We start from the raw sequence: 14393 nt of genomic DNA on the forward strand, positions 1-14393 counted from the left end.
TTCTGGCATAAAGCAGCTTTATTCTGAGCGGAGGTAAAGGGAGCCCCAACAACTCGCCCCTTGGCACCCAGAAAACAGTCCCGGCGCCCAGGGCCCTGACCGGTCCCCCAGCAGGAGTCCCCACCAATTTCCTGTCCCTCATTATTAAGCCCCACTCCCTGGACTGGATTCTCTCCTCTCCTCTGCTAAGCTCAGTTTACCCACAGCTCCGGAGCCTGATAGATCCAGGAGGCTCCCCACCCTGTCCCAGGGACGCCCCACCTTCGCCCCCACGCGACGCCGGCTCGGGGGCCACTCGGCCAGGCCCGTCGTCAGACAAGTTCCGGCCTGGCCGCAATTGGATATGCCCTGTCCCGGGATGCCAGCGGGTGGAGACTTTCTGCCCATTTTCTGAAATGCGACCTTGCCCGAGTTCTAGAACAAAGGGGGAAACATCCCTGCCGCTTCCTGGACACCGAGGCCAGAAGCCTTGTCCAAGGCACCACACGGACGGGGGACGGGGGGCTGGGAGGTGACCGTCGACAGGCCCGGCCAGGGTGGCTTTGGCTCCCGTCAGGGTCGCCCCCTGAGTCCTGCCTGGGCAGCCCAGTCCGGCTGCTGGGTGCCTCGGGGTTCCTGCAGTTTGGAGGTGGCATCCTCACCAAACCTCCTTCTGGTCGGGGACAGATGGCGGAGGCGGCGGGCAGGGAGGACGGGGAGGGGGCCGCCTGGGGGCTGGGACCGGCCCAGAGGTCGGGGTTCTGTCTCACCCCAGGGGGCCCCTCCCATGCCCCGCTGCCTCATCAGGGCCTTCGCGGGGGTGTCCTTGGAACCCCAGGATTTCTTGAGCTGTGGAGGGAAAGACAGGGAGGTGAGAGAAGGTGCTGGGGGCCGAGTCCAGGCAAGGGGAGGCATGTGTGTGCAGGGAGGCCTCGGGGGGGGGGGCCCGGGAGCCGTGATCCCCCCCTGCCACTCTAGACTTGAGGAGAACCAGGAAGCTGCCAGCAGCTGTCTGGGGGGAGTAAATATTTGCCGAGGGAGGTGATGCTGGGTGAGGGTGGCTCAGGACCGGGTGGAGGCGAGGACCTTGCCCCTGCTGTGCCCATCCCCACCTCTCCCCTGGACCGGAAACGAGGGAGGGAGGGGATTCCTGGGACATTTCTCCCTCCCCCTCCGAAAAGGTCCCCACTGGTTCCCACTTCGCGGATGGGAAAACTGAGCCTGACGGGGGCGCACAGCTCCGCGGAGAAACTGTGCCCCAGTTCTGCCGGCATCCACGGCCCCCTCCCCATCCGGGCTCCGCTCTCACCCTCTCGACAGCCCACTTTACAGCTGGGGGCACTGAGGCTCCCCACCCAGGATCCCAGAGAGTTAGTGTAGGCTGTGTTGGAACCCCGGTGTCTAAGCAGCTGGGGAGGGGGGCGCCAAGACCCCCTCAGAGCTCCCCAGATCCCCTCCCCAGCACCCCCACGACGCTCGAATCTGGGAAGCCAGGGGCAGAGCATTTAAAAGCTTCACCCGGGAGGCAACCAGGGCCGAGTTCCAATCTCTCCCTGGTGCCTCGGTTTCCTCATCTGCGAAATGGGCGGGTGCAGAGTTGTAATAACATCCCCCCCCCCCGCCAGAGGGTTGTGGCAGAGGTCCCATCTAGCCACCCCTGGGAAAGCGCCCGGCGTGTGGCAAGGTGCCCCCAAAAGATGGTTGCTTGGAACTCTGGGCAAGTTACTTGACCTCTCTGGGCCTCGGCTTACCCCTCTGTAACAATGAACGTGAGAAGACTAGTAGCTCACTGACCTGGGGTGAGGTGAGGCCACGGACTCAGTAAAAATAAATTCCACTTCGCGGATTTACCGGAATGATGATTGTTCTAGTTCATCCGCCCCTCACTGACTCCCTCCCGCCGAACTGAGCATGGGGACCACTGCTGGGCCCATTTGCTAGACGAGAACATGGAGGTTCAGGCAAATTTCTGCCCCCCCCCCCGCCCCCGGCTCTCACAATTGGCGTGTCGTGCCCGGATTTGCACCCAGGGTGGCTCCCGGGGTCTCTGCCCCGGGCCGCCCAGCGCTCACCCCTGCCTGGCACGCAGTAGGGCGACACGCCTCTGAGGTGGGTGTTACTACAGCTCTGGACCCACCCATTTCACAGATGAGGAAACTGAGGCGCCAGGGAGAGACTGGAACTCGGCCCTGGTTGCCTCCATCCTTTTCCAGCTATTCCTGTTCTCTCTCAGGCCACCCGCCGGGTCTCACCTCGTTGTCACCGTCGCTGGAGCCGGACAGCTGGGACAGGCGGCTCAGGTCCCACAGGGAGTGGCTGGGCCGGGCCGGGGGGCCGCTGGGGGTCCGGGCGCGCTGGACACTCCTCAGGATGTCGCTCAGCGCCGGCCCTGGGGTGGCCGGGGTCTCCTGCCTGTCCCCGTCAAAGACTCTGCAGGTGGCCAAGCGTTGGGCCAGCGGGCCATCGGGCGGTGGCGGTGACACGGGGGCCACAGAGCGGCGGCGGGCCACACGGTGGGGGTTGTGGGCCAGCTGCAGCCCCCCCACGATGCTGACGAAGGGGCCCGAGGTGGGCGCGGACGGGAGTGGCCAGGAGGCCGCATACAGTGTCCGGAACTCTCGGCTGAAGGCGGCAGCAATCTCGCCGGTCAACAGGGTCACCAGGCCTCGGTGCAGGCGGGAGTCGCTCCACGTGAAGCTGGGGGGCACGCAGGGAGGGGTCAGGCTCTCCGTGCAGCCCCGCGGGCCCCGCCCGGACTCCATTACCAGTCCCCACCTGGTCCCAGGGCAGGCTGTGTGACCTCAGGCAAATCCTGCAACCTCTCTGGCCTCGACATCCCCCTCCGTAGAATGGGAACGACTCACGTACCTTCCCAGAGGGCTGACGTGACCACTACGTGAGTTAAGACACTTAAATTTATCTTAAGGGACTCTGCCCCCTCCCCAACCAAGGCTGCATCAGTGCCTCGGTTTCCCCATCCGGAAAGAGACGGGATGTGTTTTCGGACTCCACAAGTCCTGTTGTCGGGCTCGGCTGCTTCCCATATAACGACCGCTATTTGTCAAGCACTTGCTGTGTGGCCGCTCCGTGCCTCTGTCTGCTCGTCTGTCATACGGAGCTCGAATGTAGGGAGACTGGAACGAGGGAACAGGGGGTTGAGCCCCGGGCACGGTGGCCAGCACTAAAAGCCTGCTGGCTGTGGTCAGCGGTGTCCCCATCGCCCCTGTTGTCACGATGGTGGCGTTTAAAGCATCTGGCTCAGGCCTTGGCGCATAGCAGGTGCTCAGTAAATGCCCTCTTTGGAATCACACGAACCTGAGCTGCAATCCTGGCCCAGGGGACCTTGGACACGTCGCTTTCCCTTCCTGAGCCTTGGTTTGCCCATCTGGAAAATGGGCTCACTGCGGGCTGTGTCTCGTGCGCCTCAGCGGGCACAGCACCCAGCGCCCAGAGAGCGACGACTCAGCCCCCAGGATGGCGAGCGTGGGTCCGATCGTCCTTACCTTGGCAGGGTGGCAGTGTCCTCCCTCGCTCCCTGGCAGGTCAGGGGGCCGTCCTGCCCTCAGACTGTGACACCCCTCCCCCCATCTGTGACCTCACCCCTGGAGCGGCCAGTGGGAACCCTGAGGGGTCTGTGAGGTCACCCCATTCCGCTGCACAGAGACGCCCGTCGGATCGCGCCCGCTGGCTTGTCTCCGTCCCGGGGATCTTCTGAGACCCAAGCGCTCGAGAGCCGCGGTCACGACGGAGCTCCTGAGACGGACACGGAGCGTTGGGAACCGAGGACACTCCAAGTGCTGACCCCGGGAGGCCAGCCCAGGGGCGAAAGTCGCGGCCGGGGGGGGGGGGGGGGGGGACTCGGGATCCTCATTCAGCAGTTCCGGGAGGCCCAGGAAGCCCACGGCCTGGCTTGGGCACCGTCACCGCCGCCAGGCCACCATGGTCCCCAGCTGGCTTCTGCTTCTGGCGATGGCTCTGCCCCCAGGTGCCACGGGCGCCAAGGACTGTGTGTTCTGTGAGCTGACCGACTCCACGCAGTGCCCCGGGACCCACATGCGCTGTGGCGAAGACGAGGACTGTTTCACGGGCCAGGGGGTGGCCCCGGGGCTCGGCCTCATCATCAACAAAGGCTGCGTGCAGTCCACTTCCTGCGGCCACGAGGAGCCCGTCACCTACATGGGCGTCACCTACACCCTCACCACCACCTGCTGCTCCGGCCACATGTGTAACAGGGCCCCCGGTCCCAAAAGCGGCCCGCTGGAAGGGGTCACCGCCGCCGGCCTGGCGCTGGGCCTGCTGCTGTTCCCACATTTGCTGTGACCGACCTGAAGGGCAGGGCCTGGGACTGGTCTCCCGGCCTCGCTGCTCCCCGAGCCTCCTGCCTCCACCCCTCCCCCTCATTAAATGGCCAGAGGCCCTGGACAACCTCTCGTGGCCCCGGCCTCATCCGTTCTAGGGCCGTCCACCCGGACCCGGGGGCTCGGCGAAGCGTCCTCAGACCTGATTTGGTGGCGGGGAGCCACGCTCGGTGGGTTTGACTTGTCCCCCTACTGTATTTCATTGGCTCTAAGACGCATCTCTTTTCGCGTTTTGATCAAGATGCTGCTTTTCATCGGTGGCACCTTAGAGTCGATGAAATAGGGTTAAGAACAAAACAAAACGAAACGAAACCAAAAAACCCCCGAATAACGACAATAATAAATGACAGCTGATGTTTACGGAAGGCGGCTGATGTGACGTGCCAAGGCACTGTGATCTCGTTGAATCCCCCCGGGCCAAGCCGGGAGGGTAGATTCTTTCCGAAAGGTCCCAGTCTCCACGGCGGCGGGTCCCAGAATGGGTTCCTCGAACGGGCAGCATGGGTAATCAGCGGGAGGAGCTTGCCAGGAATGCTGCTTCTCAGGTCCCATCCCAGGCCGGCTGAATGGGGGCGGGGCCCCGAGATCCGCGTTTTGATTCCGCCGCAGGCAGGCCCAAGATTGAAAACCGCTAGCCTAGGCCAATGGTCACCGACCGCGCATGTCTGCCCGTCCCCCCCCCCCCCTCAAGGGGGCACCGGGCAATGTCCGGAGACACTTTGGCTTCTCATAGTAGGGCAGAGTGGGTGCTATGGTCGTCTACTGGGGAGACACCAGAGATTCAGTTCAGCTGGCCCGCACGTGAGCACCGTCTCTGTCGAGAAGAAACCCTGCTCCACGGGCCCTAACCACATCATCCCGCTGTGCAGCGGGGGAAACGCGAGCACAGAGAGGTGAAGTCCGTTGCCCAAAGTCACACAGCGAGTAGCTGGTGGAGCTACTGTTTGAACCCAGGCCCTCTGACCCGAGAGTCCCTGCACCCCGCACCCTCCCCGAAGTGTGACCCTCGGAGGTAGGTGCTGTGATTATTCACACCTTCCCGATGGGGAAACTGAGGTTCAGAGCAGGGGAGGCACAGAGCTCAGTGTCACCGAGCTAAGAGGTCGAGGAGCCAGGATCCAGGGTCGGGTCAGATCCCAAAGACAGGAGAGAGGAGGGTCACGGACCAGTCCGAGGGCCAGGCCCTTTACACACGGCTGTTTTTTTTTTGTTTTTTTTTTTAAATAGATGCTTAGAGGGGCGGAGTCAACTCACTCAGGGCGGAGCTAGGACCCCAAGCCAGGTCCTCCTGGTTTGGAAACCCACACACAAACGGCGGGCCCTGCTTTCCAGATGAGGAGACCCAGGGTTAAAGAGAGGACCCTCCCCCACTAAACCGGCCCCCTGGGCAGGCCTGGCTCCACCCCTAGCTGGTTCTGCACCCCCCCCCCCCACCTCCTCTACCAGCAAGGGTGTTTCGACCCATTTCACAGACCGGGAAAGCGAGGCTAGGCTGGTCAAAGGGACGCCAGCTGCTCTCTGAGCACACTGGGAGATGGGGACAGGACACCGGGTGGCATCACGAGGGGCAGCCGTACCTGTAGGATCCAGAGATGACCCTCTCGCCGTCCAGCAGCACAAATTTCTCACGCACGTTGCCACTCACCTGCCGTCGCCAGCGGCTCTGGAAACTGCAGCCTCGCACGACCCGGATATCCAGGTTCTGGAACGGAGGGGGCACGCCCCTGCTCAGGCCCACCTTGCACGCCTCCGCTCACCGCACAGGGCCTGGGAGTCCCCTGCTTAGGACTCTGTCCCAGCTTCCCCAGAGTCACCAATATCCGGCCTTGGGGGGGGGTCTCTTGGAGGTACCCCTAACTCAGGGGGACCGTGTGGGAAAGCCCGCCCCTGATTCCCCCAATGCCTCGGGCATCAGGCCTCAGCAGACCCTCTCAGCTGGCATCTGCCTCGATGAGCTAGGACCCTGGGGAAGGATCTGCCCCCGCTGCCCCAGCGCCAGGAGGATGGCGACTTGGTCCCCCCCCCCCGCCGGGCTCCTACCTCAGTGGCCCAGGGGTTCACCCCCAGCTGCCGGGCCAGCGTCAGGAAGGCAGGCAGCTGCTGGCGGTCCAGGAGCAGGTAGACAGGCACCCAGCGGCGTGTGGCGGCGTCTAACAGGTCCGAGAGCAGGTCTGGGTCAGTGAAGATGTCCATGACCACGGCCACTAGCTGGGGGGAGGGGTGGGGAAAAGGGCTGTGGATGGAGCCTGGAGCTCCGTGGACATTTGGGAGTGGGGGGGTGGGGCCCTGGGGGTGAGGTGCTCTGGGGGTGGGAGTTGAAGGGCCTGGCTTCCGCGGGATGTTCAGAGGACTGCGGGAGAGACCCCCCCCCCCCCAGACCCACACTCCTGCTCATACAGCGCCTACACGTGGATGAGGAAAAGCCTGGCTTTCCTGGAAAACTGTCATCCTAATCACAGCTGCAGTGGTGAATGATGTCCCCTGAGCTGTGACACACTGCATGGTGCCCCCTCCCCGCCCCCCCCCCCCCCCCCCCCCCGCTCCAGGGCTCAGTGGGCTGGATGCCTGGGCAGGGCACCTGTGGCCAACTGCACAGCTGGGTCCTTGGGGGTGCCCTGGGTGCCCTGGATACCCAGAGCTCCCCTGGGGACTGGGGTGCCGAGCACCTGGAAATACGTAGCAGTGATGACTCCTGATCACTGGCCAGGACTCCTTGGTTCAAATCCCCGCTCGGCCACTCACCGGTGAAGACACTTAACCTCCCGTGCCTCAGTTTCCCCATCTCCTCACTTGGTTAAAATGCGTCCCAACCTCACAGGACCCTCCTGAGGGGTCATTAAACGTTAACCCGCGCAAAGCACTTAAATGTGGGAGCCGGCAGGCACAAAGACCAGGCTAGGGGCGCCTGGGTGGTTGAGCCTGTGACTTGGGCTCAGGTCATGACGTCACAGCTCGTGAGTTCGGGCCCCGAATCGGGCTCACTGCTGTCTTCACAGAGCCTGCTTTGGGTGCTCTGTCTCTCTCTCTTTCTCTCTCTCTGCCCCTCCCCTGCTCACTCTCTGTCTCTCTCTTAAAAATAAAATATATATTGGGGCGCCTGGGTGGCGCAGTCGGTTAAGCGTCCGACTTCAGCCAGGTCACGATCTCGCGGTCCGGGAGTTCGAGCCCCGCGTCAGGCTCTGGGCTGATGGCTTGGAGCCTGGAGCCTGTTTCGGATTCTGTGTCTCCCTCTCTCTCTGCCCCTCCCCCGTTCATGCTCTGTCTCTCTCTGTCCCAAAAATAAATAAACATTGAAAAAAAAAAAACTTAAAAAAAATAAATAAATAAAATATATATTAAAAAAAAAAAAAAGAGTAGGCTACCTAGGGGGGGCTGCAGGGGGGAATCTGGGGTGGAGGAGGTGACTGAGCCAGGGGGTTATAGTTAAGTCCCAAGGGTCGTGGATGCCTAGGGGTACCCAGGAGAGAGGGTGAGGAGGAGGTCTGAGGGATACGGACACCTGAGTCATCGGGGCGGAGCCACGTGGACCCACAAGTCCCAGGAGGGCATGGCCAAGATGCCATGGGGCCTAGGGGACGTGCACTCCCAGGGGCGGGAGCTGGCGTGTGAGGACGCGCGGGTCTGGGGAGTGGACACCGGGCCCCCCGAGCCCCCACCTTGCGGGCGGCCTGGATTTCCTGGCGCACCAGCTCCTTGAGGGGCGGGTGGCCCTCGTCGGGTGGCTGGGTGAACAGCTGCACCCGGGTGATTCCCTTCCAGGCCGGGTCCTCCGGCCAGCCCAGCCGCAGCGTGGGCACCAGCTCCTCCGACCGTCCAGGCCAGTAGGTCAGGCTGCCCGAGTCCCCATCGGTGGCGGCGGCTCCCTCTGCCGCCCTGTCGGGCCGCTGCTTGGACGCTGTCCAGTCTTCGGCCGCCGCCGCCAGACTCCGCAGCTCTTCCCCGCTCAGGAAGGGCCGCAGCCCCTCTCGCTGCACGCAGGCCTCGAACGCCGCCGCGCCCTTGCTCAGCAGGGCCTCGAGCGCCAGCCGCTGGCCCTCGGAATACAGGAAGCCGGGGCTGGCCTCGGTCAAGGGCGGCCCCCCGGCCTCCGACTCCGCTCCTTCCAGCGCTGCCAGCTGGGAGGCTGACATGGGGTTGCTGGGGCGGGACGGCCGTGAGGCTGGGAGGCGGAGGGTTTGGCCGTCTCTGGGGCACTGACCATCTGGGGGTCTCCTGCCAGGCAGACTCTACGCGGCCACGGGACCCCTCAACTCCTCCTCTACGCTCCGCCCCGCAACAACTTCCGGCCTGCTGGCCACGCGATGCCCCAAATGACCGGTCTGCTGGCTCAGTCTTGGTCAGGCTGATGGCCCACCCGTCCTGGCCAGAGAGCCGGCCGACTGCCCCACCATCTCCAGGCGACAGGCCGCCTGCCTGTCTCCTACCACCCGAACGTCCCCAACTAAAGGCAGAGCGGGCTGCCTATGCGCCCCTGACCAATAGCGCGTCTAACTGACGCTCTCCTTTGGATTATCTGGCAGGCATCGATTGCTTCCAACAACGTCCGTATCTGACCACCCGGCCGTGTCCCGCAGAATCTGCTTTTCCTGACAACTCGCGGCTGGCTCAGCGGCTCTCACGGCCGGATCATTCCACGCACCTCCCCTTTGGACCTGCTCGCTCAAGCTCGGGAAGAATGGGCTCCAGCCCGAAGTCTGGGCATCCCCCTTACCCAGCCAGGGAACGAGACCGGTCTCCGTGGACTGGGGACCCTGCTCCTGGGGTTTCACACCCACTCGGGCTGCCTCAGCGGAGGATCCGCTCACCAGGAGGTTTCATCACCATGGAACCGGCCCATCTGGATGGAGGGCCTGACCACCCACCGTTCCTTGGATTGGCTGCCCCTGCCGGCCTGTCTCCCAGCCGGAGTGCTCTCGGGCTGCCCTCTGATCTCTGCTGATCTCTGGCCGACCTGCCCTGCCGGGGTTTCTACCCGAATCCTGCTATCTCCTGCTAGCTAACCACTTATTCCTGGCCAAGGAGCACTCTGTCTCCTGTCCTGTCTCCCTCTCATGCTGTTCCTTTGAGGCTCCTGACCCAACCTTTGGGCTGTGGACCCCTGATCCCTGCAAACCAGCGGCCCCTCCTTCCAATCACGGCACCCAGGCGGCTTCCCTCCTCCAGACCACAGCGACCAGGCCTACAAAGATAAAGAGGAATAAAACCAGGACTCCCTCTCGCCCATCCAGAGCTCCCCCCATGTGTCCGGACCCCCATCCCCTTTCCCTCCTTGCCTTGCCTTTTCGGAGGTCAGAACAGGGGGTCTGGAGACCTCCTGCCTCTATTTCTGCCGTCCTTCCGGCTGTCTCGCCTCATTCATCGGGTTTTAGCCTGGGATCCGGGGAACCCAGCCCCTTGTGTAAACACAGAGGAGGGCCCGATGCAGGTCCCTGCGGAAGGCCGAGCGCGGGTACGGGAAGGCCCCAGCCCAGGGAACACACTCACCAGGTCACTGGCCCAGGGCCCAGGGGCCCGCCAGACCCCAGCTGACTCAAGCTTCGGTTAAAGGGGAGCAACTCACCTGTTCCCACGTACCCCTCCCCCACCGCGATCCCGCCCCCTCAGCACTTCCGGGTCCACACCCTGCCCACCAGGCCGAGCCTGGGAGGAGCTCAGGTTTAGAGGGGCGGGTGCGGTTAATCCGGGGGAGGGAACAGGTGCGGAAACACCTGTCACCCGGCTCACTGAGGGGGCGGGACTTTGGCCGTGGGGGGCCCTCAAGGGTCCAACGGTGCAAGATCCCGACAAGCACGCACCGAAGCCTCCAGAGGGCGCCTGCGGGTAGAGCTAGACTCCGCCCCCCAGGGAAGGGCTCCTCCGCCACTGGCGTCCACGGAGAGGGGCGCGCATCCTACTCCCAGACTCCAATCCGATCCGATCCCCTCCCGTGTCCCGCCCCCTGTCCCTCATCCCTGGAATAACACACAAGAGAACGTCAACAGTCCAAATCTTTTTAATAACAAGGCAGGGTCTGGGGTTAGTTTTTGTAGCCTCGGCTGGCCCTGCGGCCTCTGGCGCGCTCGAACTTCCGGCCCTTGGATCGCACGTAGGGTCTGCGGGAGGAAGAAGAGGGTGAGACCGTGCCCACACAGGAGTGGCCAGCCCCAATGGGACAGGGACAGCTACAGAGCAGCACCGGACACAGGATGGGGTGGGGGTGAGGCGGAAGGAGCGGGGAAGGCCGGGAGTGCAGTTAGCATCAGGCACCCAGGAAGGATTCATCTGAGCTGCCCCAAGGGCAGGGTAAGAGGCAGGCTCTGTGAGGGAGGTGCAGACTCAGGCCCTGCATTTAGATGCTGGCTCTGCAGGGCCTCAACAGGAGCAGCTTTAAGCCAAGTCTTGAGGAAGAAGCAAGAAGACCAGGTTGGGGGGCGGGGGGGTTCTACGGAGGCCTGACGCTGGGTTGGTGTGAGAAACAGAAGGGGCTGGAAGCGGGGCAAGGCCCCCAGACCCACCGGGCGGGGTCCAGGGAAAAAGTCAGGGCCGGACGGCAAGGCTGGGTATACTCACTTGGTGTGGCTGTGTGGGGTCCCTGGGGCCTTGCCGAAATGCCTGTACACCTCTCGGCCCTTGCGCGGACCTGGGGAAGGGGAAGGGAAGGACTGGATCACGCAGGAACCCGGCGCCCAGAAGTAGCCACGGGAGCCACTAAACCCCACTCACCAGAGAGCAAGACGGTGCCACAGCCCTTGGGGGAGTCCAGGGCCAGCTGGTCGAAGGTGAGGATCTTGCCTCCAGCTTTGAGGATGCGGCTCCGGGCACGGCTGCTCACGCGCAGTGCGCACACCTGGGGGACACGCAGGACAGGAGTGGTCAGACCCCTGGCACGGCCACCCACGGCGGCTGGGACTTCCTCTCCACGGCCCTGGCCCAGCAGTCACCCCACTGCTTGCGGCGCCTGCTAATACCATTAGAGTGAGCTTCCTGAGTTGATAACAGCTATTCTTACCATTTAAGAAAACGTTTATTTATATTGAGAGAGAATGTTCACGTGCAGGGGAGGAGGGGGGGGGGGGAGGGGGGGAGGGAGGGGGGGGGGAGGGGGGGGGGGGAGAGGGAGGGGGGGAGAGAGAGAGGGAGAGAGAGAGAGGGAGAGAGAGGGGGAGAGAGAGAGAGAGGGAGTATCCCAGGCAGGCTCCACCCTGCCAGCACACAGCTCAATGCGGAGCTTGATCCCATAAACCGTTAGATCACGACCTGAGCCGAAATCAAGAGTTGGGACACTTGACCTACTCAGCCACCCAGGCGCCTCTGAGGCCAATTTGTTTCTAAAATTGCCTTTAACACTGCAACACCCTCAAGTTACTACGGATAAGGAAACGGGGGTAAAAAAGACCCCAGACGTCGTCCACAGGCCACAAACTGCCAGAGAAATCTAGATCGGAAGCCAGGCTACATGACTTGAGAACCAGCACTGCCAACAGGGACCCAGAAGGGACGTGCCCAGGGACACCCACCATCAAGAACGCCAGGATCATCCCCCTTCGATCCTAAAAGCTGCTCAAACGGGTAGGTGTGACGCCTGCCTCACACAGTGCAGACCTGAGACAGGTCATCCAGGCCCCGGAGTCTGCTCTCGCCCCCCCACCATGCCCCGGAGCGCCCTCCTCACCCACCTTCAGTTTGGGCACCTCCTGGACCCGCACGTCATCGGTTATCGTCCCGACAACCACGGCGGTTTTGTTTTCCCGGCCAGGCAGCTTCATCTTCCGGATCTTTGGAGGAGGAGAAATGCACGTTAAGGAAGTTCCTTCCTGGTGTCTAAACCCCATCCCACTGCTCCAGGCGCCCCCAAGGGCACAAGAGACACGTGTGCCCTGACGGGGCCAAACCCACCCGCGCCCCACCTCCCAACTAGCTCCCCGCTGGTCTAGCCTGGGAAAAGCACCAGACACGACGCGCAAGCAGACTGTTCGACAGATCGCTCCTGACACTTAAGGACTGTGTCATGGGACCTGAAACCACACGAACCCACTATAACTGCCCCCGCTTTACAAGAAAACAAGGCCAAACGGCTCAAGTACCCGCCGCTGTTCAGCCTCAAGGGTCAGAGCTCTGTGCCCACCACTGGGTGAAGTAAACCAGCCGATGGCCAGGCTCCAGGCCTGCCCATCCCGCCGCCCACCCAGAGCCCAGCTCTAAGACAGGATCCAGTCGCTCCTCGAGTCAGCCGCTCACCATCCGGGAAAGGGACAGAGGGGGCCGGTTGGTGCGACTCATGAACAACCTCTTCAACACAACTTGGTTAAAGGTAGAGTTGGTCCGTCTGGCCAGAAACCGGTACAGCTGGAGGAAAGAGAAAAGGAAGGATGAGAACCGAGGGCAGCCCACACGCCCCCCACCCCCCAACCTTCCAACAGATGGCAAAAGAAATGGTTTGGGCTAGCGAGGTTTTTATGGCTTTTCCCTATCCCACTGGGCCCCAAGGAGACCCCCCAAGCCCCCTTCCCAATCCCCAGATGTAGACAGCCCAGACGCTGAGAACAACCTCAGGAACCCCGGGCAAAACCAGTTAAGAGCTTGCCACGCAGACCCCTGGAGGAGCCTGGGGACCAATACTAGAATGTTCTAGAAGTCACAATTCTGGGGTGGTGCTAAGGGTCTCAGGCCTCAAGCTCACCTTGACCAACAGTCTCAGGTAGATGTCCTGACTCTTGGGTTCCTTGCGCCGAACCTTTCGGTCCTTGTTGTGGCGGATGTCGACTCCCTGCAGAGTTAACGAAGCAGAGATTACGGACCCGACTCTGATCTGGCAGATTATTCGCCCGCAAAAATGAGTTGATTGCTCATCTCCGAGGAAGAGCAAGGACCCCAGTCTCTGAAGAGACAACAAATCCCCATGTCCCTAGGTGACATGCGGAGAGTCACTTACAATCTTCTGGGCCTCAAATGACCCCTATGAAAAACTTTAACACAGCAGTCATACCAACTCAAAAAAAAAAAAAAAAAAAAAAACATATTTTTTAATTCTTTAGAATCTATTTTTTGACGACAGAAGCCAAGGGCAGACTCTACCTAACAACATAGCAGAGAATCTTTATTTGGAACTCACTCAACGCAGAACCAATACGAGAACCTTTCCCGCAGTTACCTCCCCGAACCCAACAACCTTAGGAGGGAGTTTCCCACTTTTACGGAGAAAACCGAAGAAGCCACCGTTTCCACTACACCGTACCCCAACTTCTGCCCCGAGATTTTTTTTTTTTTTTAATAGACCAAGTTAGGAATTGCAAAGAACTACTTGGTTATCCGTGGCTCCCTTTTCTCCAACATTTAAAGTATGCAATCATCTATGATGCGTTCTTCGGACAAACTCTTCCAAACTCACATCGGTCACACAGGATTACTGCGTCCCCAACAAACAGACCGACAAATGGGGGTACGGGCCGGGAAGGCAAGATCATGGGGCGGACAAGGAGCTGAGACTTCAGCGGTTTGCCTGGCCACGAAACCCAGGCATTGGACGGTCAGAGACCCCCCCCCCCACCCCCCCAAACCTCCCGCCCCAGAACCCAACGTGCCAGGCCAGGAGGGATGACAGGTCCAGGTAGAGGCAGCAGAGACAAGAGATTAAGAACGGACGTGGGACCAGCGCCTGGGTCGGAACCCTGGCTCTGCCACTTCCTGGCAGGGTGATCTCGGTCACGTCACTTAACCTCCTTGTGTTTCAATACGGCCATCTACTTAATTGTACGTATAACAACAAAAGGGCAAGGGAGGGGGCCGGAGGCTGAGATGACGACCGACCTATCCCTGGTCTCCGAGCCTCCCCAGTAGTTCCCCCACCGCGGCGGTCGCCCCCTCCGAGCTCCCCTGGCATCCCTGCTCCCCTCCGGCATTCCCCCAGCCCCAGTCCGAGACGGATGGCGGCGGATAGCCGGGGCCCCCAGCTCTCCAAAGCACGCTCACCATGATGGCGCCTCCTGCTCAGCCAGGTCCGGAAAGAGAGAACAGCGCCGGGGTGGGCGGGGAAAGCCTTCAGCGAGTGGCGCCTCCGTGACGTCACACGGGCACGAC

General features: G+C 62.0%; 3 protein-coding genes across 3 annotated transcripts; 1 reads left to right on the plus strand and 2 right to left on the minus strand.

The window, feature by feature from the left end:
- Positions 1–22: 22 nt before the first annotated feature.
- Positions 23–9510, minus strand: FAM83E (family with sequence similarity 83 member E). The gene is made up of 5 exons (XM_032591477.1): positions 7994–9510; positions 6378–6545; positions 5915–6039; positions 2232–2676; positions 23–828 (listed from the first exon to the last, which is right to left on the minus strand). Exons 1-5 carry the CDS (start codon positions 8465–8467, stop codon positions 553–555), a joined length of 1488 nt encoding a protein of 495 aa, XP_032447368.1. The 5' UTR covers positions 8468–9510; the 3' UTR covers positions 23–552.
- On the plus strand, positions 3919–5352 carry SPACA4 (sperm acrosome associated 4). Its single transcript, XM_030299722.1, has one exon. It carries the CDS (start codon positions 3919–3921, stop codon positions 4297–4299), a length of 381 nt encoding a protein of 126 aa, XP_030155582.1. The 3' UTR covers positions 4300–5352.
- An 801-nt stretch (positions 9511–10311) lies between the features above and the next one.
- On the minus strand, positions 10312–14388 carry RPL18 (ribosomal protein L18). Its single transcript, XM_030297849.1, has 7 exons — positions 14286–14388; positions 12997–13083; positions 12555–12662; positions 11993–12091; positions 11040–11163; positions 10887–10956; positions 10312–10429 (listed from the first exon to the last, which is right to left on the minus strand). Exons 1-7 carry the CDS (start codon positions 14286–14288, stop codon positions 10354–10356), a joined length of 567 nt encoding a protein of 188 aa, XP_030153709.1. The 5' UTR covers positions 14289–14388; the 3' UTR covers positions 10312–10353.
- Positions 14389–14393: the final 5 nt, after the last annotated feature.

Source organism: Lynx canadensis, chromosome E2, assembly GCF_007474595.2.
Source record: "Lynx canadensis isolate LIC74 chromosome E2, mLynCan4.pri.v2, whole genome shotgun sequence".
In the NCBI taxonomy this organism is placed as follows: Eukaryota; Metazoa; Chordata; class Mammalia; order Carnivora; family Felidae; genus Lynx; species Lynx canadensis.